The sequence below is a fragment of the Chelonia mydas genome, chromosome 8, assembly GCF_015237465.2.
Source record: "Chelonia mydas isolate rCheMyd1 chromosome 8, rCheMyd1.pri.v2, whole genome shotgun sequence".
Lineage (NCBI taxonomy): Eukaryota > Metazoa > Chordata > Testudines > Cheloniidae > Chelonia > Chelonia mydas.
Window position 1 is genome coordinate 70,077,412 of NC_057854.1, and position 22,182 is coordinate 70,099,593.

General features: G+C 38.6%; 1 protein-coding gene across 2 annotated transcripts in view; it reads left to right on the top strand.

Moving 5' to 3' along the window:
* The window catches only part of PLPPR5 (phospholipid phosphatase related 5), a 57,132-nt gene extending 38,210 nt beyond the window's left edge, over positions 1–18,922 (top strand). The window contains exons 4-7 of one of the 2 annotated variants that reach the window (XR_006283359.1): positions 3,993–4,169; positions 6,883–7,002; positions 15,707–17,274; positions 17,362–18,921. Coding sequence is in view for 1 of the 2 variants with exons in the window: in XM_007062597.4 (XP_007062659.1) it covers positions 3,993–4,169; positions 6,883–7,002; positions 15,707–15,739 (330 nt within the window). In the remaining variant the exon portion in view is untranslated. Of the gene's footprint in view, positions 1–3,992; positions 4,170–6,882; positions 7,003–15,706 lie in introns of both variants that reach the window. The other variant, XM_007062597.4, reaches the window with a different exon arrangement.
* Positions 18,923–22,182: the final 3,260 nt, after the last annotated feature.

The following is a 22,182-nucleotide window of genomic DNA, read 5'->3' on the forward strand; positions in this document are numbered from 1 at the left end:
ATGTTTATCGTTTACACGATTTGTTTACTCTGTTTAGTGCTACTTTGCTTCAGGACAAGGAATAGAAAACATATTTAATTATATATAAATATATATATAAATATATTGCAAAGCTAATCTTTGACTAAGTTAAATATCAGACTATATTCCTCCAAAACTGTAGGAAATCAATGTTAGAAACGGATGGCTGTGATTCCTAGTTTGTAATGTCTACAGAGAACATTGCAAATTTGAAATGCCCAATGGCAGAAGGGAGTGTCTAAAGACAGGTTCCTATTTCCCCCGATTCATCCTCTGTAAAATCAGTTGTGCCTGTGGTACAAAGGTAAGGTAAAAATGGTGACCGTATTGGCAAAATTCTCAGGTTACCATTTTGAAGAATGCCAGGGGCATTACCATTTTGACTGTAATTATCAGTGGACCCGGAAGGTGGAACTTATCATTAGTTATCCAAGGAGGATAAGGATGCCTATAGGGCTGATCCTGCAGCGCTTTCTGACTCAGGCAACACTCTCATTTTGTTCAAGTGGGTGTTTTGCCTGACTAAGGAGTTCAGGAGTGCAAAGTGCTGCTGAACACCTCCTGCAAAGTGTTGAATCCAGAAAGGATTTAAGGGGCCTTGGCCCACAACAGAATTGGCCCCTTAGATTGTAATGTTTTTGACACCTGAGTTAAAGTTAAGATTGTCTTCTGGAGCGATGAGAATAGAGCATCAACAATTGATTTGCATCACCGTCACTTGCCTTTGGAAAAGTCTTTTATTTAGTTGATATTTGCTTAGAAGTAGTCATTTTGACTTAATACCCCATGGTGCAGAGTTGAACCAGGGTAACCTGCTGCCAGCTCTCTTGTCAAAACTATCTAAACCATGTTTGAATTCTTGTGGTCCTGCTGTGCACTTAAGATATTGCTATATTTTCCCTGATCCCAGGGTGAATGGAGTCCTGTGTTACATGGTGTGGCTCGCAGTGACTGTAAAGTACTAAAATGCCCACTTAGTTTGGGGAACTAAAATAGAGGGTCACTGGGTAACCCAGACTACATTGTACTTGAAGTGGGTTTGGATATTCAGTACCTGAAAAAAATAGCTGACAAAAGACTGCTGGAAGTTTAAATCATTATTGTCTCATCACTATTTGACTTCAGTACCGTAGCACACAGAAATATGAGAAGTGAAGATAAAACAAGATTAAGTAAAGGGAAAAACAAGTTTCCTAAAATGAGCGAGGGAGAAAGGGAGGAGGAATGGGGGTTGGGAATACAGCCTAAAATGCTTATTCTCATGGTCAGTTCTATGCCTGCAATAACTATATATATGATGATTTCTTGCTGTACATCATACAGTTTATGCTGCAGGTCAGTGATGAGCAAGTTTAAGCAGCATGTAAAGTATGTTGTGTGTGTACTGCCATGATTTTAAGTTTCCTAATTTGGTTGTTGATTTTTTTTTCTCTATATTATGTTTCTCCCTCTCATGTTCTAAGCAAAGTACTTGGCATTTATCATGTTCTGTGGATCTATAGTGGCAAACTCACATGTCCTTTGTGTCTGGTGATTTCTGTCTTTAGTGAGCACATTCTAGCTCTTGGTTTGGGGCTGGGATTCAAGATAATGGGAGTGGGGATGTGCCTTTGGCACAGTCTGACTATTATCTCCTATGCTTAGAAGTCATGGCTCACCATTGCTCCCATAATGATAGACCCATAAAATACTTGTCTTATCTTCTGACTAGACTATTGCAGTGCTGTGTGATAGGCTACACCTGAAAATCAGTTGGAAGCATCAGGTAGTACAGAATGGGGCTAGCCATTTGTCATTCATAGGAAATATAAAGCATCAGTTCTCCAGTTCTGCCTACCTGTTTCCTTGTGTAATTCAAGGTTTTGGCTTTCATCCATGAAGCTTTATATGGCTTAGATTTCTAGAAATGTTTATTTTATTTTTAATTCTACACAGGAAAAAAAACCTTTTTGTCAAAAATGAAAAAGTTCTGTGGTTTGGAGTTTTTCAGATTTTAGACAAAAAGTCAACATTTTCTTCAGAAAGCAAATACTTTTATTGAAAAAAAATTGTTTTGTCGAAACCCCAATTTTCCAATGAATAGCATGGATGAAAAGCTTTCAATCAGTCATAGAACCTACATTAAACAGCTGGGGGAGGACTGGAAACAGGGCCTTCTCAGCGGAGAGCTTACAGCTCTGGAATTTACTTCTGTGGGTCTATTGGAGCCTGAAACCTTGTATATATCAGGATTGTAAGCAGTGTAGCTACACAGATGTAGCTGCATCATTACAAACCACTAGTGCAGACATGCTGTACCCTCAGAAATCACTGCAATGGTGACTGCACTGGGGTTTACGCTGATAATGTTATATAGAGATAACTAGGTGATCGGAGGTGGAAATAGTTTAGGAGAATTTGCCATGCAAAGTTGCTGTTAAATACAAAAGCTTCAGCTTCTAGGTCTATTCACCCAATGAGATTTATTGTCACTAATTGCCTTCAGTGTACATCTGAGGAGTGCAGGTATGCTGTCCAGCCAGGATTTCAGAAATTGCCACACTTTCTTTTTTCAGAATGTAGTCGTGGTGGTGGTATAATTCTCGATGTTGTTGGTAAATCCCCATGTACTGTCAGATTATGCAACAGGCAAAAGGACAAGTCTCCCTCTTTAAAGCTGCTCACATGCAGGTGTGTGAGGGACAGGCACTTGCCTAGAGAGGTCAGGAGCTTTGCAGGACAAGCATTGTCTCCAGTACTGGCAACACCAAGCGTTCAAAAATCATGAGTCAGCTGCCCAAGAAAAAGCATGAGACTGGCATAAAATCATGAGATTTAAAAATGATACATTTGGGGTTCTTTTTTTTTTTTAATTTGCCTTCTGGGTTTTCAGCCTTTAAAGAGTCATGTTTTCAAGATTGTTTCCACAATCATGAGAGCTAAATACTTGTCATTATTTTTATGGAGGTTGAGAGTCTAGCATAATCCTAGCATGACCCCACGAACACCAAGTATCACAAGACTTGCAATAAAATCACATGACTTGGCTACGCTGACTCCTAAGATGCACAAGAGAATGGTTCTCTTCTGCATGCTTTTGAAGCTTCACTAAAGTAAAGCTAGGGGTGGCTCTTGGGGTGGGACAGCCAGGTCCTCCTCATATAGCATTGGAGCTCTGGAGATGTGAGTGACCTGCAAAATCCCTGAGCTCTCACCTGCTCAGCTTTAACTTTAACAACTCTGCAGCCAGAGCCTCATTCCCAGTCTTCTTAACACCCAGGCCAGACTCTCAGGAGACCCTCTCTTCCTCCTCACTTTTGCTATGCACAGAGTTTAGAGCTAGTTCATGCCAGTAGCTGGAAGGGGATTTCTTTGCTGGGCAAGTCTAAACTCTGAACATCAGGTGTCTTGTGGGTAGGATTTTGCACTTGTACTGGGCCTTGAATCATAATCCCTGAGATTTTGCTATATATTGTATATCTAATATGCTGCACGGTATGGGAGGGGACTTGCATATTGTTAAAATGCTGCCACCCTATTTCACAATATGAAATCTGAAGATTTTGCTATAACACTGCAAGACCAGTTTTTGTTTTTAAAATAACTGGAGATTGGTACGTTTCCATTTAACTGTATTTTAAGAGCTATCAAAACAAAATAAAAAGAGAGAGCGAGAATGTAAAGCAATGAGAATGTAAACTACATAGGGAAACCAATAAGGAAAATGTACATTTGACAGCTATGTACGATTTTTAATAGCCATATTATGTGCCACTCTTATTTTTAATGTCTGTAATGCTGAATCCTATGTAAAGAATGCACCCATCTAACCTCTGGGTACAAAGAGAATGAAACTGGTATGTACTGCATAATGAGCCCTACTTTTTTTTTCTATACAAAAATCAAAGTATGCATAGTTGTCTTTTCCAACCAAACTACAAAGATTTCCCTTAGAGGTTATAGTCTTATGCTTCATTTTTTCTAATTTTCAGATGTATATTACCAACACAATAAAAGCCAGAGGAACAAGGCTTGCAAAACCTGTTCTGTGCTTAGGCTTAATGTGTTTGGCATTTCTTACTGGTATCAACAGAGTAGCCGAGTATCGAAATCACTGGTCAGATGTGATAGCAGGATTTATAATTGGAATATCAATAGCAGTGTTTTTGGTAAGTGCACATATATATATGTGTGTGTGTGTGTGTGTGTGTGTGTTTGGATGTGGGTGAGAGAGAGACAAAAGGTAAAATCTTAGCCCCATTGAAGTCAATGGCAAAACTCTCCTCTACTTCATTGGGTCCCTGATTTCTTACCTTAGTGATGTTGCAGTTCAGGTGTCTGGTTTGTATATTGCATATAAAAAGATGCCATTTTTCTTGTGGGACTGGATGCCCCTATATTCTGAGACCCAGATCCATGGCCTCAGTTCACATGGACAAATGTCTACATCACATTAAAGAATTCCATGTGTAATTTTATGCTGTTAATGGGAGTATTGATGCCTTAGATTCTTTTACAGGAAACTAAAATGCCAGACTTCGAGGCGGGCTTCAGTTTTCTAACTAAAATGCCAGTTTTCATAGATGCATAGATTTTAGAACAGAGGGCATAAAATTTCATGCTATAGTTCATACATCTAGCCCGTGACTTGTTGAGCTAGGGCATTTCTTTTAGAATGACATCCAATCTTGATTTTCATTATACAACATTAAAGTGCTGTATTAACTGATTGATAATGCTGCTCTTCGTGGCTAAATGAAACAAAACTACAATCTGGTAAATTTACTTTGTATTCATTTATATTTAATTGAAAATTATGTGGTTTACCAGAATAAAAGACTTAATTTAGCTTTAAATCCTATAGAAGCCGACAAAGAGTGATTTAATGTATGGTTTTCTGTTGTTGCAAGTGTAGCCATTAGTGATGCTGCAATTGGTATCTGGTTTGTATATTGCATATAAAAAGGTGCCCTTTCTCTTTTGGAGAGATTTTTGGAATTAGATGCAACTTTATTATGGTACCCAGATCTCCGGTCTCAGTTCATGTGGACAAATGTCCATATCATAAAACCACCACCACTCTTGAACACTTTTATTGACAATCTCAATAGAGAATTGAAGTTTGTGAAAGAGCACAGATGCTGATCTACACTCAAATTCCCTATAGGTCTGTCTCTCTGACACCTTTCACTCATACTAAATTCATCCTCCCAAAAGTTTATATATATTTTCCCCTAAGAAACACTTTGGATGTAATCCTTGGGTATGACCAAGCTACGCTGGGCTCAGAACCCAAAGAGTGTAAAGCCATCACCCCACCTTCAACCTTCCTGATCCTGGAGATACATTTGAGAGCAGCCTTAGGGCATCTCTAAATTGTGGTCCCCCTCACCCCCAACCCTTTCGGGGTGGTCCTGTTGGCTCAGGATCAAAGGAGGGAGTGTAAGACACTTGGCCACATATACTTCCTACCCCAGAGATTCAGGAACAGGTGGCTTTGGGCTATCACATGGGAAATCCTCTACTCTAAGAGAATTCCTTGCCTGCTGTTTAAGCTAGCTCTCTATCCTGCTAGCACCACTGGAGCACCACAAGGAACATGTACTTGTTTTACATATTTCATTGCTATTGCCATACAGCACGAGTCCTTATAAAACTGGTAGGGACATTAGATTTAATTAGATTTTGGAGGAGGTTCAGTGGTAAAACCCCCAGCCTACAATGACGTCTTAGAAGGAACAATAAAAAATTGTGGTGTTTAAATGTTTGACTATTCATTAGCTGTTTCTGGGGAAGGGAAAACAAGCCATACAAACTTGTGTGAATATCATCCTTCTATTCAGACATTCATGGTAGAAATCCCTCCATTTGATTAAGTACTTATTTGAAGAAATAAATGACACTCTACAATAAACATGAAAAAAGTGCAGTGCATTTTTATTAATTAGCTATTGGAAAGAGAATATAAATAAATTTTGATCAAGACATTTAATTTATACTCCGATAACTGCAGGACAAATTGTTTAACATTTTGAAAAATGTCTTTCAAACTAGTCCATTGTCACTAAAATCAGTTTCCACTCTGCAGAAGTCCAGCTGTCCATTTTGAAAAGCCTAGTGAGTGAACAAGTTGAGAACATACTATACAAGAAATTAATAAAATAAAACAACTGATTTTTATACCCATTTCTAGAGGAAGTGTTTGTGAATGCTCATGTTGGTGTCAGGATAGTGCCAAATGATAAGCATTTAAATTATACTGTGTGAGAAACACTATCATGGACTTCAATACTTGCTAATCTTTATAGGAGTTCAGTGTTGTTGCTGTGCTTTCTGTGCATTTATTTGATAAAACTTGATTTAAACATATACTTAGTTTGAGATTTAAATTACTATTATTTTTCCACATCAGCAACAGATCTTCTTTTAGGAAGATCGCTTGTACTATGATAATGCATGGGACAATATATTGTTTAAAATAATATCCTCTTGAAATTTTAAAGACTTTTTGTCAACATGAATCTGACTAACACGCTCACATGATTCTTTCAGTCAATCTCGTTCATTTAGTCACATTTACGATGTTACCTTCACGAGAATTACTGTGCCGTTGCTTCTGGTGAGAGTGGGTCCACTCCCGACTTTTCCACTGTGGTAAAATGTTCATTGAACTCAGGATAGTTTAAAAATAATTGGTATTTAGAGGGTTAGGTACAGGAGGACAAAGTGGGTATGTTTATTTTATTTCATTGATATTTCTGGTCTCCTACAGTAATCTCTTACTGAAGTCAGTAGGAGTTTTTCCTGAGTAAGGAGTTCAGGATCAGGCTCAAATAAGTAAAACACTTGTTCATTATTCTAACTACCTTCTGACCTTTTTAGGTTGTATGTGTGGTAAATAATTTTAGAGGAAGACAACCAGAACATGAAAATTCTCATATGGATAATCTGGCCCAGATGCCAATGATCAGCATCCCACGAGTAGAAAGTCCTTTAGAAAAGGTAACGTCTATCCAGACGGTTTCATTTTAAATACCAAAATGTGATGGTGATTTTGCTAACTTTTCTGGATTGACTGAACATTGTTGCTTGTATCCTGTGTCCCAAACTGTCTCAGTAGAGTGGTAGCAGGAAATGCTACCATTAAGGAGTATTTGTTTTAGAAGCAGGGAAAAGAACATATTATGAGACACATGAGGCTTCCCCTGTGAGACCCTTCTAGCAATTGTGTTTTGGGAATGATGTGAAGTCTGCCAGCCCCTAGACACAATTACGGCAATGTGCCCTTTTCACAGCCATGCCTAGTGATGCTGCAGACATATCAGGTCATGTACAATGTGACTGTGAAACACCCAGGAGTAAATGGGCAAAGGCGGGAGCACGTGCTACTTGCATTTTCCATTCGTGCCCTTTATGGTTTGGTTACATTGGAAACCAATCCACTTCTCATGTTCCATCTCACCAGTTCAGGTCAACTGGGTGTTGAATTAACATCCCACAGATTTAGGGCTGAGTGCTGGTGTTAGGATGCTGACAGCGAAGGACTTTCAGGTAAGGAGATTTGAGGGTGAAGATTTCAGTGACTTCCTTAACTATGTTAATTGATCCTTTAATAGACACTGGCATTGAGTATTCAGGCTGAGATTGGGTGGAACATGGAGCAGTTGGAGTCATGAAATCTGTGACCCAAGCCCCAGGTTACATGTAGGGTTGCTATGCAGTTGCTCCAAGCCAGCTGCATACAGTACGGGGGCTACTTATATACATAAAAGCACAAGTCTAAGTGGGGTCAGTGCAGTGACCTTTTCTGTGACATGTAGGAGTGCGCAGCCAATGGATCCCTGTGTAGGGCTGAAAAGGTGCAAAGGGGTGTAGCGCTGGTCTTGTATACTCGGACAACTTTCACCCCATGTACAGAACTCACATTCAAGTAAGTGAAAGTTCTGGGTATGTTAACTTTGCAGACCAGGTTCAATGATATCTTTGCTTCAGGAAGGACTGCAGGATTAGGTATAACTCCTGAATGAGAGTGATGATGATGTAGGATAAAATGCGTAATACACCAGTGGCACAGTAACTGGAGAAAAGCTGTGGTCTCTTGCCAAAACAAATAAGATTTTAGATTAGCACGTACTAGTGACAGGATCCTTGCGTAAATCAGAATGCTTGGCAGGAATAACTATTGCATTGTATTTAAAATTCATGTTATCTTGCTGTACTAAAAATTTTGCTTTTGCAAAGATGCTGTTCTGTTATATAAATGTTAGGTACGGCTATGCCAGAACAATTTAGTTAGCGAGCAGGCATTGAAACAGATAACATAACTAAGGAACGACAATACTTCAGACATATTTACCTAAAGGAAAGTTTGAACTACGAATGCAAATTTTAAAGTAAATCTAATTTTTATAATGAGCTTTTCTGTCATTACTTGTTAAAATATTTTCTCTTCTCATTTGAAGATGGTAAACAAATTCATATCCTGCAGGACACTTAAACAAAGTTTTACATTTACAAACATTGGAGTTCACTTTAGTACAAATTAGTATTAATGTACTTCTTTGTATTAAGCATAAGAAAAAAGTGTGTTTTTTTTTAAACCAATTCACATCACATGCCCATCACTTGAAAATGAGATTTTTTTTTCCCCCCCAGTAAGGATTGCTGAATGAGACCCTAGTTTCTGGTTCATTTCCTTGGAAGAGAAAGCAGATATCTTTTCAGAATTATCTAACATGACTTTTATAACCACATATGTCTAGGTCAATTGTGTTGAGTTTTTGTTATAAGGAGGTCACAGTCTCATTTGCATTTAGTTGATGAATATATACCTTCAAAATACTCCATTCAGTAAATTCTCTATAAGGTGTCAAAACAAAACAAGATGTTAGCTGGCCTAAAACAGACTGTGTTAGTAAAAGAAAACATCCCTTATTTTTGTGCTGTGTTATCCTAGGCTAAAAGCCAGTGAGGCAGGGCAGGAGCCATCATAGGTCACACATTTTAACTCTGCACAGAGCTGACCTATTAATCAGAAATCCAGTCAGGCCACTAAAACCTTTCTCTCCTGGCTGTTCTGGGGTGAAGATTTCATAGAAGCTAGTGTTTTCTTCCTCACTGTCCCTCTTCCATCTCATCCAATAATATCTGTCTGAGGTTTAATTCAGGCAAGATTTATGTAATGGTGGATTGGGTGAAGCCACTGGATGAGTTTGCGAGCATAATACCTTCATTCTGCCTGAGAGAATGTGTCCACCATTTGTGAGTGGTTTGGAGACTGCCTCTCTCTCCAACTCATATTCCCTCAGCTGAGATCTGTGGTGCATTCTCAGTTTGGGGGATAGCAGCACGTGTTTTCCATGAGAGTCCTCAGCACTGTAATTCATTTCCCTCCTGGCTCAGCCCAAGCCCAGGGTTTGCTGCAAAGCCCACCTTGTCCTTCAGATTCTTAGGCATGTTAGGGGTCCCAAGGTAGAGAGGCTGAAGAGTGAAGGATGATTTAAGCAGTGAGAAAATCATCTTTCTTTTTTCAGAAAATAAGTTAACTGGAAGATTTATCATTGGAAAATAACTGATGAACTAAAGTCTTGTATTGAAAGTTTTTAAATTTTCAGTGGTGTGATTTAAATTTTTGGAGCACCCTACAGTTCTGGATAGGATCCAGAGAAACAGTCAAATAGTAATTCATAATTAATAATAAATAATAGAGAGATGTGTAAAATTAATCTAATTTATGGCTAAATTAGTTCAAACTCCAATCTCTTGCTAGATGCTTTTATTATCGACTCATTTTTTTGTTTTCTAGCTAACCTCTTATAATATGGTCTTTACTGGAGACAAAGGCAAGCTTGAAAGCTGGCATGCATGATGCTTTTTCCTTCCCTCCCCTGTTGATAAGCATATACAAATGTGACTATCCTAAATCTAAATCCTGACTTTTCGTGTATTGGAATATTGGAGTATCTCTTTTCCTTATTATCAGTTTACATGCTGCTGTAGCAGTAGTCAGGATAACTTAATGACAGCAAATCACTACTGTGCATGTCTAGAACTCTGACAGGATCATGTTGCCATGGACCAAGGCAGTGCTGGGGAGAAACATTTCAATTATTCTGTTTCTCTTCAATAAAAAAAACAAAACAAAACCCTAAAATGGAGCCACTCTCTTGCTTAAAACTGACTTCATTTGTTGCCCCAGTGGAAGGGGTGTTTGCTCATCCATCTTAGAATTGTATATTAATCTCTTCTCATGCCTGGAAACTCCCCGATGTTCTGCTACCAGGCCCAATACCTATGTCTGTGGTGCATTCCTGGGTGGCCAATGGAGGTGAGTGCACAGATCCTTCTCCACTGCAACCACTTGTGCTAGGACCAGTACAATTCCAGCCCATGCACTCTCGTGACCACAGTGAATGCTCCCGATTGCCATCACCAGGGGCACAGAAAGGGGAATGAGAGAAAGGAGAGCCATATCTCTGCCACTCCCCACAGCTCCATGCCAGCTGGCAGAGATGGCCAGCTGCACAGGGGAACTTGTATTGCTCCCTTATATGACTTAACAATGAGCAAGCTTCCTTGTGTGTGCACCTATTGGAGACATTATACACTTAACTGGAATTTTTCTTAGCAAGTTGAATTGAGCCTAATGCCACTTAATGGCAAGGAGTGGTTATTAATTAGCTAGCAAGTCTGTTTAATTGGGATGCATGGAGGTGGTTAAGCAGTGCTGAAAGGAAGATATCCTGTCTTTGTGATGCTCAGAAGCTGTGGGTGCTGTGTTCCCCTCCCCCCCGCCCCAACGAAGGATCATTACCAGTACTGGCTCAGCAATGCAAAACTGCTGTTTTAAGCTTAGGGCTGAGTACATTTATTCTTAAATGCTAAGATGAAGTGTTTTTATTATTATTTAATTGGGAGGTGCTCAATTGCTGTGGAGATGAGGTCCAGGTAAGTATTGAGGTTGCCATACATGCATATTTGAACCTGTGGGTTGATCTGTTCTCACTTGCATGCCATCTAACCAGTATGCATGGGTTTAAATTTCTTATGAGAAATTTTGCTGACCTTTTGTGGCCATATGGCTATATCTTGATCACTCAGTATGTCAACAATATGTATAGTAAACACAGGAGAGAGCACATTCAAAAAAGGATAGAAAGCAGTTTAGCTCCAAATTTTACTGAAATCAAGCATCTGAATATATGTTCTCATCATCCCTTTCCCATTGTTACACTACAGTTGCCTCCAAGTAGATGTTTATGTGAAATAGTTTTATTTCAAATGCAAATTACATGATCACAGCATCTGAGTTTCAGTAAGTAGTACAGTGAAATAGCAGTTGAACAAAAGAAATTTGAAAATATGTTTAATGTGATTTCTGTAAAAATACATATTGTAGGTATTACAGAATCCAGATATTGATAACAAACAAGAAGATCCTTTACAACAAAACTCCTTCAAAGCACACCTCGTTAGGTTCTTCTCCTGGATAACACGAATGAACCGTTTCGAACATCTTCACATAAGGCAATAAACGTATGTGCGCAGAAGCGCACTAGTGTGTTGAAGTGTGGCTTTAAAGCAAAGGCAGATATAACGTATGTTAGCCTTCTGTGCAGGTTGAGAACTTTGTAAGAAGTGACATTTCACTGAAGGATTACTTGCTGTGTTCTCTAAAAATGCATCTCTTTCCTGTAGAACCAGGAGATATTCTTGTGTGTTGGGACTTAAATATGGGAGAGCTAATTTTCTGCGACTACAGAATTTTTTGAATTGCTTCTTTTTAATTTTTCTATTAACTTTAAATTAAACTCCACCATTCTAGGCAGTGTGGGAACTTTTTTTAAAGTGTCTTGAAAAAAGAAATTTTGTTGCATAAATGGCTATTTTTAAGAATTCACAGCTATAGTAAAGACTGTTTTTATAGAACAGAAAAGAGTATGTCCTACTCTAAAAATGTGAAATCTGTGTAAAGGAAAATACAAAACATAAGTAAGATGATGTGGAATTTTTCATGTACAACATGCACTTTACAGTCTGTAGCAGGTTATAAATCAAAATTAAATACATAAAAACATGCTACAAAACGTGGGATACAAAACGTAAACCTGCACTCAAGGTTTAACTTTTAGCATTTCACTTTTCTAGTTTTTATTGGTTTGAAGAAATAATTACAAAGCATGAAGTGTTTAAAATCTTCTTTCTGCTTCCACAAACTTCACACTGTCAATTTAAAATAACACAAAACAGTGTACCAATGTGTAAAACTGCTAAACTTTAACAGAACCCAACTGTATCCTAATTCTTTTGAGCACTGAGTGGCATAACTGTTTCCCATGGAGTTTGAGGATTTGAGCTCTCATGCACGTGTTTTTGTTTGTCTGTTGCATCTGTGTGCGCCTTAACTGCTGGTATTGTTGCAAATTTCATACACTGAATTCTCTGTCATAATAAAGCTAAACTGAAGTAAACGGGCATGGTAAAGCAACTGAAGAGTCACTTATTCTAGAGGGAGTCTATTTTTTCTCTAAATATCATCCTTCCTCAGAATCTACGTCTGAGAAGGCTATATCTGAAAGCACGAACAGTGCCACACTTGCATGCATCAGTACTAATCAGCCTTGGCACAAGAAAGTCATTACTTTTGATCTATTTAAAATGGCATCTTGCAAAATCCATTGAAAATAACTGGGCAAGTTTTAAGGATGTTCACACGATCAACCTCTCCATAACTGGAAGGAATCCTAAGTTAGCAGATCTTGCTGAGGATCTTGTGCAGGAATTCCTCTTCAGTAGGATACCCTTTGCCCTGAGCCTACACAGAGGCACCTGTGTGTGTGAGCTAGGGGTTTGGTGACCAGCTGGATTTTAGAGGTAGGAGGATGAAGCTACTGTCATTGGCATTCTCTTTTCCTTAAGCAGTAGGTATCCACTCCTAAAGTAATGTCAACTGAAACAGCATTTAACTTGGACTCTGTGCATTCTCTCTCTCTCAAACACGCACACACACACACTCTCGCTCTCTCTCTCACTCCCTCACACACACACACACACACACACACACTCTCGCTCTCTCTCTCACTCCCTCAGAAAGGGGGATTATGCACAGTAGCTGTGCTACCAGAGTAGTGCAGGTGGCTCAGTTATCTGCAGGACTGTGTGTTCCCTTTCATGGGGATCCTAAGGATCTATGGTTTTGGAAGGCCATAACTCCTGCTTCCTTCACACCCCCAAGGGAAAAGATGTCCATGAAACTCAGTGTTGACCACCAGTCTGGGTTCCACTAACCCCTCCATTGGATACTTCTGTGGAAGAGCACTGTATCTCTAGAGTGAAAATCTAGCCCATTTCAAAACAATGAACTAAGCAGTTTCAGTTCTACATCTTCTACACCAGGAGTACCTGCCAGCATATGTTTCCTTTTCTCTGTTGCTATGTGAAAAATCCACATAAACAACAGGAGAAACTGAATATTAATGTAAAGTATCATCAAGTATGCAAAGGGTAAAATGTTCAAAATTACCTAAGTCCCATTTTCTGAAAATGTTACCTAAAGAAAAAACAGAGTAAATATTTTTTTCTCTAATCTCTTTCAATGAGGCGTTTGCTGTCTAAACATCGTTTATCTATTGTTATAACAATCAGATTAAGTTGACAGTATCATTTTTCAGGTCTAAATAGGTGTCAAATATAAATACATTGGGCCAAATGTCATAATCCCCTACAACTGCTTTGGGTTCATTGGGGCGGTACAAGCATAACTGAGAGCAGAATTTGGCCCAGTAAGTAAATAGTTCCCTGAGCTTCATCTGAATATGTTGTTTTCCATTTCAGAAATCTAATTTTATTTCTCTTTTGTTGACGACAGTCCAGAAACCTCTGCCAAGTATTAACACTGTTAAACTCTGAAAACTTCTTCACATCAAGTTCTGTCATAATCCAAAATGATCATTAGAGAAAGTAATTTGCTAGCCATTTAATCAACTGTCATTTGTTTAAAGCATTTTTGTTATCTTTTTGAGTAACATTAAAACAGAGACTTTATAGAAATCCAAAAGCTTTTCTTTTTTATTCCAGTATTTTTTTTAAAATCCATAATAGAAAACATGGCTTATTTCCCCTCCCCCTACCTCACTAAATAAAACATAGTTATGTCCCTTTGCTGCGAGGCCAGGAACAAAGTCACCAGAATGACTGGGGTTAGAGGTAGAGGGACCTATGGTGTAATGGTAGGATGTTCCATCTCTCCACCTCCGATGGGTAACTACTACATTCCCTTCCATAAAATGCCCCTATCCCCATAGGAGACTGGTCTAAAGGAAGAGCTAAGAAATTTGCACTTGAAACAGCACCTTTCCTCTCCTGCACAGATTAAATTCCTTCTAAAAAAGTAAGGATGGTGCAATATGAATGACCCTTATGTGAGCTCTGAACCCCATCACATGAGTCACAAAACCAGCCCACAGCCTGAGAGCAATTGAGAACACAGTTAGGAGTGTTACTGGCAAAGAGAGATGATGGAAGGAGCACCTAGGAGAGTCAAACTAAGTGACAGTAGGATAAGGCATGTACAGAGTTTCTTTCATATCCTTTACCCATTTTTCTTGCCTTGCACTGTCTCCACGTTACTTGCTGTCCTACTGCTGGGGGATATGAGAAGGTGGCAAGAGAAAAGATGTGATCCTACAGCACAGTACACCAAAATCTGCAGTACTTCCAGATTAAATTTTCCTCCATGCATTTTCACATGGGAGGAGATGCATAGGGCCCTATATCAATAGGACTGTGTTTCATTTTGTCTGTTTAAAACATGTTTCATGGTGGTGGCTTAAACAATTCCTTAGAAAAGAGATTGTATGTTGAAGACAATAGGAGTTGAGAACAGTTGGTACCACGGAATAGGCTGTCAGTGCCTTGCAGAATCCCACCACTAGGGACCAAATGCAAACACTTCAGCAGGTGTGTGAATGAGACTCATGTGCGTCAAGTTACCCACCTGCATAAATAGTTTCAGACTGGAGCATGACAATGGACCACATAATTATGCTGGACACTACAGTTTTTTACTGTGTTGTGTTTTAAGTAAAAAGTGAAGTAAAACCTGTTACTTATACACACACACACTCACGCTTAAAGAATACACTTGTTGAAGGAAGCAACAGAAGAACATTGCAAATGATGCTGCAGGGGTTCTGAAGAAGTAATTTTTAATATGTTCTGTCAACAAGTAAATTCTAGCATTTCACTACTTCATTCCATGCCATCTGGCTCACAGGGAGCAATTAAACTTAAAAAGAAACACAACATTAAAATTGTAATTAACACTAAAACAGAATACTATCAGCTTCAGGCAGCAGTTTGCATTCCCAGAAATTTAGCTTTTAATTATAAATAAGACAGCGATAAAACTACTAATTGAAGTATTCAAATTATTAAATGAAAAATACATTACAAGCTAAAATGTTGTAGAACTATATCACTGAGTTACTTTGGTCACTGTACTTACGTATGCAATTTTTGCAATATTTAAAAAAAGATTTGCTATGGCAAGGGATGGACAGCACTGCACTTAGGAACATTTTTATTTACATTATACTACAAAACTCTCCAAGCATAAGAATGTTTCAAAAGCCAAAAATAGGAATAATCTTTGTTATGATGATTATACATAGCTAACTGTGTGCTTTTGTTTTTTTTTAATTTCTAGAACCACATCACGGCCTTTGCAGAAATCACATGATGATGAAGCTGATGTATATTCACTACACTGGACATCATCTCTTTTCACAGTCCACTCATAATAACGGAAGTGTGTTGAAAATAAGAGAGTAAAAATTGTCTGATTTATAACTTGATTTTTACAACATAAAAACTACATCAACATTTGAAAAATACTTCTTAAGTATTAAAAGGTCACTTTACTTTCCAACAAAAGCATTGCACCATTATTTATGTATTTATTTATGGGGGTGGGAGGGGGGAGGGAATCTGAACACTAGTCATGTTTGTATGACAATGCCCTCTCTAGCCTTTTTTTGGCTATTTATCATTTTAATTATTCATATATCTATTCAGCAGTACATCATTTTCTGATTGATTTGGATTTTTAAAATCTGAGTTTTTAATTCAGCATGACATTGTTTCCATTTGAGCTGATTTCAGTGTATGAAAATTTTTTTAAAAATTATGTTCTGTACTAAAATGCTATTTGCTCATTATATTATGCTGTATTTCACTTAAGATATCACTCATACCCTATGTTACATGTAAGACTGGTGCTTCTGCTTTTGAAGAGAAAAAATGCCAATTTTTACTGTAATAAGTATTGTATCATAATTAAAAGTTTATTTGGATATTTTCCTGACTTAAGTGTAGTCAAGTGGTTGATATGTAGTTCCTCAATGTCTTGGATGATGTACATTATAGCTAGGATAAAGGACATGATAAAATATAGAAATTCTGGCCATTGGTATATATCCTTTTTTAGTAATGATTTCTCACTCTGAGTTAAGGGCTCCATTCTTAGTCCCAGGATATCTTAATTCTTTCTGTAACTAACATCAGAAGTACAGCTATTGCAGATCACTGAAACTACATGGAGTCTATATTCTCCTTCTGAATATGTGTTATGCATCTCAGGGCACCCAACTGACATGCTGGAAGTGCATGTGTCAAGGTGAACGGGGGTTAGAGGAGGGAACTAGCCTAACAAGCAATTTACATATTTCTATACCCTATATTTTTGTTTCAGGGAATTTGTGGGAAACGTGGCTGTGTAAATGTAAGAGGTATCACAGATATCTTGGCCCAAATTGCTAAAGATATTTAGGCACTGCTGAGTTCAGGGTGGTCAATAACCTTTTGGCTCCTATGTGCCTAAATCCCTTTTGAAAATGAGATTTAGGCTCCTAAATTAGTTAGGTGTTACAGTGCTGAGTGTAGCACCTAAATACCTGTAAACATCCGGTCTCTTTGGCTAACATGACCAGAACTTATATAATCAAGCACAAGGGGGTCTTACTGACCTTGGGAGCATAACAGGGGACATATTTCAAATTAATGCATTTTCCAACCATTTTTGTAGTGTGTAAGCGAGAACCTGACTTGTCTTTAACTTCATGCATTCATATCTTCTTTTTTACTCATTGTTCACGATCAAACCTACCCATTGGAAAGGCAACCCAGCTCTCCATTAATGCTGAAGTTGGCCCATATAGAGTAATTTTATAGAGGTGGAGAGCCCAAAAGAGTTTGCAGCTGTTTGATAGAGTGAATGTCTGACCTATCTCTGGAGACTTAGCTTTGGCAACTGCAGATCTAATACAACAGCTCGTCACACATCAAGAACAGCAGTGTTGGTAGATCTGTTGAGACAAGCAGAGCATGCCAAGCCTCACGTTTTCCATGCACTAACCAGTGGTGGAGGCTGCCCAACCAATATAAAAAAACAAGACCCTGTGATGTCAAGTGTACATGAAATGTTTAACCCTATACTTTCCCTTCATTTGGTCAATAAAGGGAATGCCCATTTAATCTCTAATAACCTAAACACTGCCTGGAGGACAGAGCAGGATCACCAGTGCGAACACTGTTTGAGTAGAACAGAGAACGGATCATACACTTATCCAGCTAAACTGAAAATCCAGAATAAAGATGCATGTATGTGAAAAAAGCAAGAATAGAGCTCTTCACCACCACAATGCTACTTAAACAATTGACAACAATGTTCATTAAAATATCAATTGTTTAAAAAATTGTAGTATTTTTCAAATGTGTGTGCCACCCTGCTAAATACATTTACCCTTCTTCCTCTAGCTGTTTAGGAACCAGCCCACTAAAAATTGCTCTATGTGCAGCTTAAAGTGAAATCTTCACTTTTTTTTTTTTTTTTTTGCATGGCGGTGATCCTGCAGATTTTATATATTATTGCCAAGAGGCTCTTTTATGTTGAGATTTTTTTCAGCATACTGTGTATATTCAGCTTGTAACTGGGTGTCTCTCTCTCCTCCTCTCAGGGATTTAGGCCAGTCAAGCATTTGGGTTAAATTGATCAGATGTTTTTGTTGTGAACTGACAGTGGATAAACAAAAAGCGACACTTTCCTGTGTACTGTATTTTTAAATAACATTTTTTCATTTATAGGTACAGTATTTTTTTAGACAAGTGATCTGGGCCAGTAGTCAGTTGATTGTTCATCTTATTTACATGTAGACTGAGTAATTTAAAAGTTGATGTGGACTGACTGTCTTCATTATTATAGGATGCACTAGAATTCCATGATGTACCTCTACAGTATTTAACTAGTCTTCATCTACTGTGTACAGCAGAGGGGCTGGTCTTATTGCACTTTAGGTAGCAGTTGGTAAACTTGCCCACTAACCACTTTCTACCATGTCATTTATCTGTTTGTTTACCCTGAGGGCTTTTTTTTCAGACGTACATGGTACCATGCAGGATTGACGATTCCATTTTGAGTAGCCGTCATGACCCTCCTGGAAAATCTATTAGCTAGGGCAGTGTTGTTCCTACTAAAATATACTGGATGACTGTAAAATGTCAATTATTTTCAAATGCAACTATTTTCAAGAACTCTTGATGGGCCTGTTTTGATCATGGTGCAGAAAACTTCAGTGCAAGAACCCAACTTGTATGTTTTAAAGAAGACGCCTACTATGCAGAAACCAGCTCTGATACTATACTTAGATTAGATTTTTATCAGAAAATGTCAGCAAACACATACAAACCAATGGAAAAATATCTCAATCCATAATCAAAATTTACAGCTATGCAAAGGAAGAAAGACACCGCTGGAGAACTTAGCGTTTAATTTAAGGAACATTATTTGTATGTTCTCATATGTGATAATTTTGTGCTTAGTAGTTATCAACCTAAACTTTTTGAATCTCAACATCTATCATTAAATAATTGTCTGGAAACATCCCCACCCCCCAATTTTCCCCAAATATGGAAACTTAAATAAATCAAAATGTAAAAAATGCTTAAAAATAAACATCTTTCAAAATTATATTTAAAAATATCAAATTCTGCCAAGCTTATATATGCTCTGCTGTGTCCCTACACAGTGAAATTCATAAGGCATATGGGGACACCATCTGGGCTCATATCCAGACCATTTTAGATGGCTTGATATGGAGTCTGCAGTTTGTTTGTAATCATGAAATGCATAAGACATACGGAGACAGCATCTGGACTCACATCTATTCAGCTTGTAAAAACGTTCATTTTTAACAATATATATTAAAAGGGAATAATGTTACTATTTTTCAGCTGCAATTTGCTATTTGTTACTTCTTCCTAATTCTACTGCTTTCTGGGATCCTTGCAAGGGCCACAATGCATTTAGCAGTCTATTGTCATGTTCTGCTAGCAGGGAGCTTTCTGCAGTCTAGAAAGTATTTGATTTTGGTATTCCTGTGGCCTGTCAGCGGAAAGCAGGGGCAATACATTTTATGGACAGATAATGCCCACCTCCATTAGTATAATCAAGAGGAATGAGAAAGTATTGACCTAGATGCTGTGGGAGGCACCAGTGAAGATGGAGGAAAGGAAAATCAGACTTACTACTTAAAGATACAGGTGGATTTATTTAGGCATATGATAAACACTTATACCAGCACCCGAGCCTGGTGGGAGGAGCCCAAGTTGGCCCACCATTACAGCTGCAGTCTGCTTCATTCCCTGGCTCTCTTCAGTGGAAAAACAATAACGAAAAGAGACACACTGCTGTGTACTGTATTTTTTAGGAAATAAAATAATTTATCATGATTCTCATAATTTTTTTTTTCAGGCCAGTGCCTCCTTTTCTTTTGCCTTTGACACCAAACTCCTCATGATCCCCTCATCATCAAGCTCTCATATATAGTAATATCCAGGTTCCAGTACACAGGATTCAATACATACCTCACTATTGCCTTATCAGAGCTTGGGCCAAGCACCTGCCTGGAAGCCCTAGATCAGTGGTTCTCAAACATGTGTACCCCTTTCTCATAGCAAGCCTCTGAGTGCAACCCCCCCTTATAAATTAAAGATGCTTTTTAATATATTTAACACCATTATAAATGATGGAATTGAAGGGGGGCTTGGGGTGGAGGCTGACAGCTCACGACCCCCCACATAATAACCTCACGACCCCCTGAGAGGTTCTCAAACTGGGGGTCGGGACCCCTGCCCTAGAAGCACTCCAGCATACCACTTTTGAAATCAGTGTCTTAGCTGGGGTCAACTAATCCCGAGTACCTGGCCCCAACAGTAGCTGAAATCATCAATGCCTTCAAAGAATGCAATAGTCCAGACAGATTTGAAGGAGACCACACTAGGTGCTAACAGAGTTGTCAACTAGTGCCCAGTTTCCAACTTCTTTTTTCTCAGCCAGGTCCCTGAGACAGTTGTTACTGGAGTTTAGATATCACATTCCATTACTTGGATCTCTGCCATTCAGTTTTCAGACCAAGACATGGCACAGAGACAACCTCCAGGGCCATACTGCTAGATCACTCAGCAGCCTTTGACACTGTCGGCTATGTGGCGCTGATGACACCACAGAGAGCCACTCTTTCTGCCATACAGGTCACCAGAGGTTCATGATGGCACCTGAACATCCTTACCCAGGCCCCACACATGTGGCGTCTCCTGAGGTTATTACTGTCAATCCTCCACTTCAATAGTCTATCACCGACCTCCTGGGACAAACGGTGAGCAGCTTGAGATTCCATTGCCATCAGTATGTGGCTGATGCTCAAGTGTAAGTCCTACTCGTCCCGTGAAACCTTTACTATCACTAAAATGTTCCACAGCCTGGAATAGCTAAGTAGATGCAGAACAGCAGCCAGCTGAAACATGCTCCAGAAAAAGCAGAAGTGATGCTTTTGGGAAGAGAACAAATATTTTAAAGACATTGCCAATAATCTATCACCTCCATTGATTGAAGGTGTTGGACCGTGGATAGTGAAAGCAGAGCAAAGCCTCAGTGTGGCATCATGTCCCATTACTCATAGACACACACTACATCAGTAATAAGGAATGCTGCTTTCCGTCCTTGGTTGGCCAGAAGCAAAGCCCTCTACTCCCAAATCATTTTCTTTTTCATATGGCTGATGTAACTGTAGTGCAACAACTATAATTTTACATTTGAATGGTTAAGCCAGATAATTGCTTCTGGAATAGCAGACTGTATTTCTGTGATGCCTCCTTTTTATTTGTGAATCGGGCATTGAGTTGTTATATGTTCCATGTAGGGCTGTCAAGCGATCAAAAAAATGAATCACGATTAATCGCACTGTGAAACAATAATAGAATACCATTTACTTAAAATTTTTGGATGTTTTCTACATTTTCAAATATATTGATTTCAGTTACAACACAGAATACAAAGTGTACAGTGCTAACTTTATATTTATTTTTGACTACAAATATTTGCACTGTAAAAAACAAAAGAAATAGTATTTTTCAATTCACCTCATACAAGTATTGTAGTGCTAGCTCTTCATCATGAAAGTTGAACTTACAAATGTAGAATGATGTACAATAAAACAATGTAAAACTTTAGAGCCTATAAGTCCACTCAGTTCTACTTCAGCCAATTGCTCAGACAAACAAGTTTAGTTATAATTTGCAGGAGATAATGCTGCCCACGTCTTGTTTACAATGTCACCTGAAAGTGAGAACAGGCATTCGCATGGCACTGTTGTAACCGGTGTCACAAGATATTTACGTGCAAGATGCGCTAAAGATTTATATGTCCCTTCATCTTCAACCACCATGCCATGGACAGGTGTCCATGTTGATGATGGGTTCTGCTCGATAACTATCAAAAGCAGTGTGGACTGACACATGTTCACTTTCATCATCCAAGTCAGATGCCACCAGCAGAAGTGGTTTTTTGGTGGTTCAGGTTCTGTAGTTTCCGCATCAGAGTTTTGCTCTTTTAAGACTTCTGAAAGCATGTGCCACACCTTGTCTGTCTCAGATTTTGGAAGGCACTTCAGATTCTTAAACCTTGGGTCAAGTGCTGTAGCTATTTTTAGAAATCTCACATTGGTACCTTCTTTTGCATTTTGTAAAATCTGCAGTGAAAGTGTTCTTAAAACAAATGTGCTGGGTCATCATCCGAGACTGCTATAACATGAACTATATGGCAGAATGTGGGTAAAACAGAACAGGAGA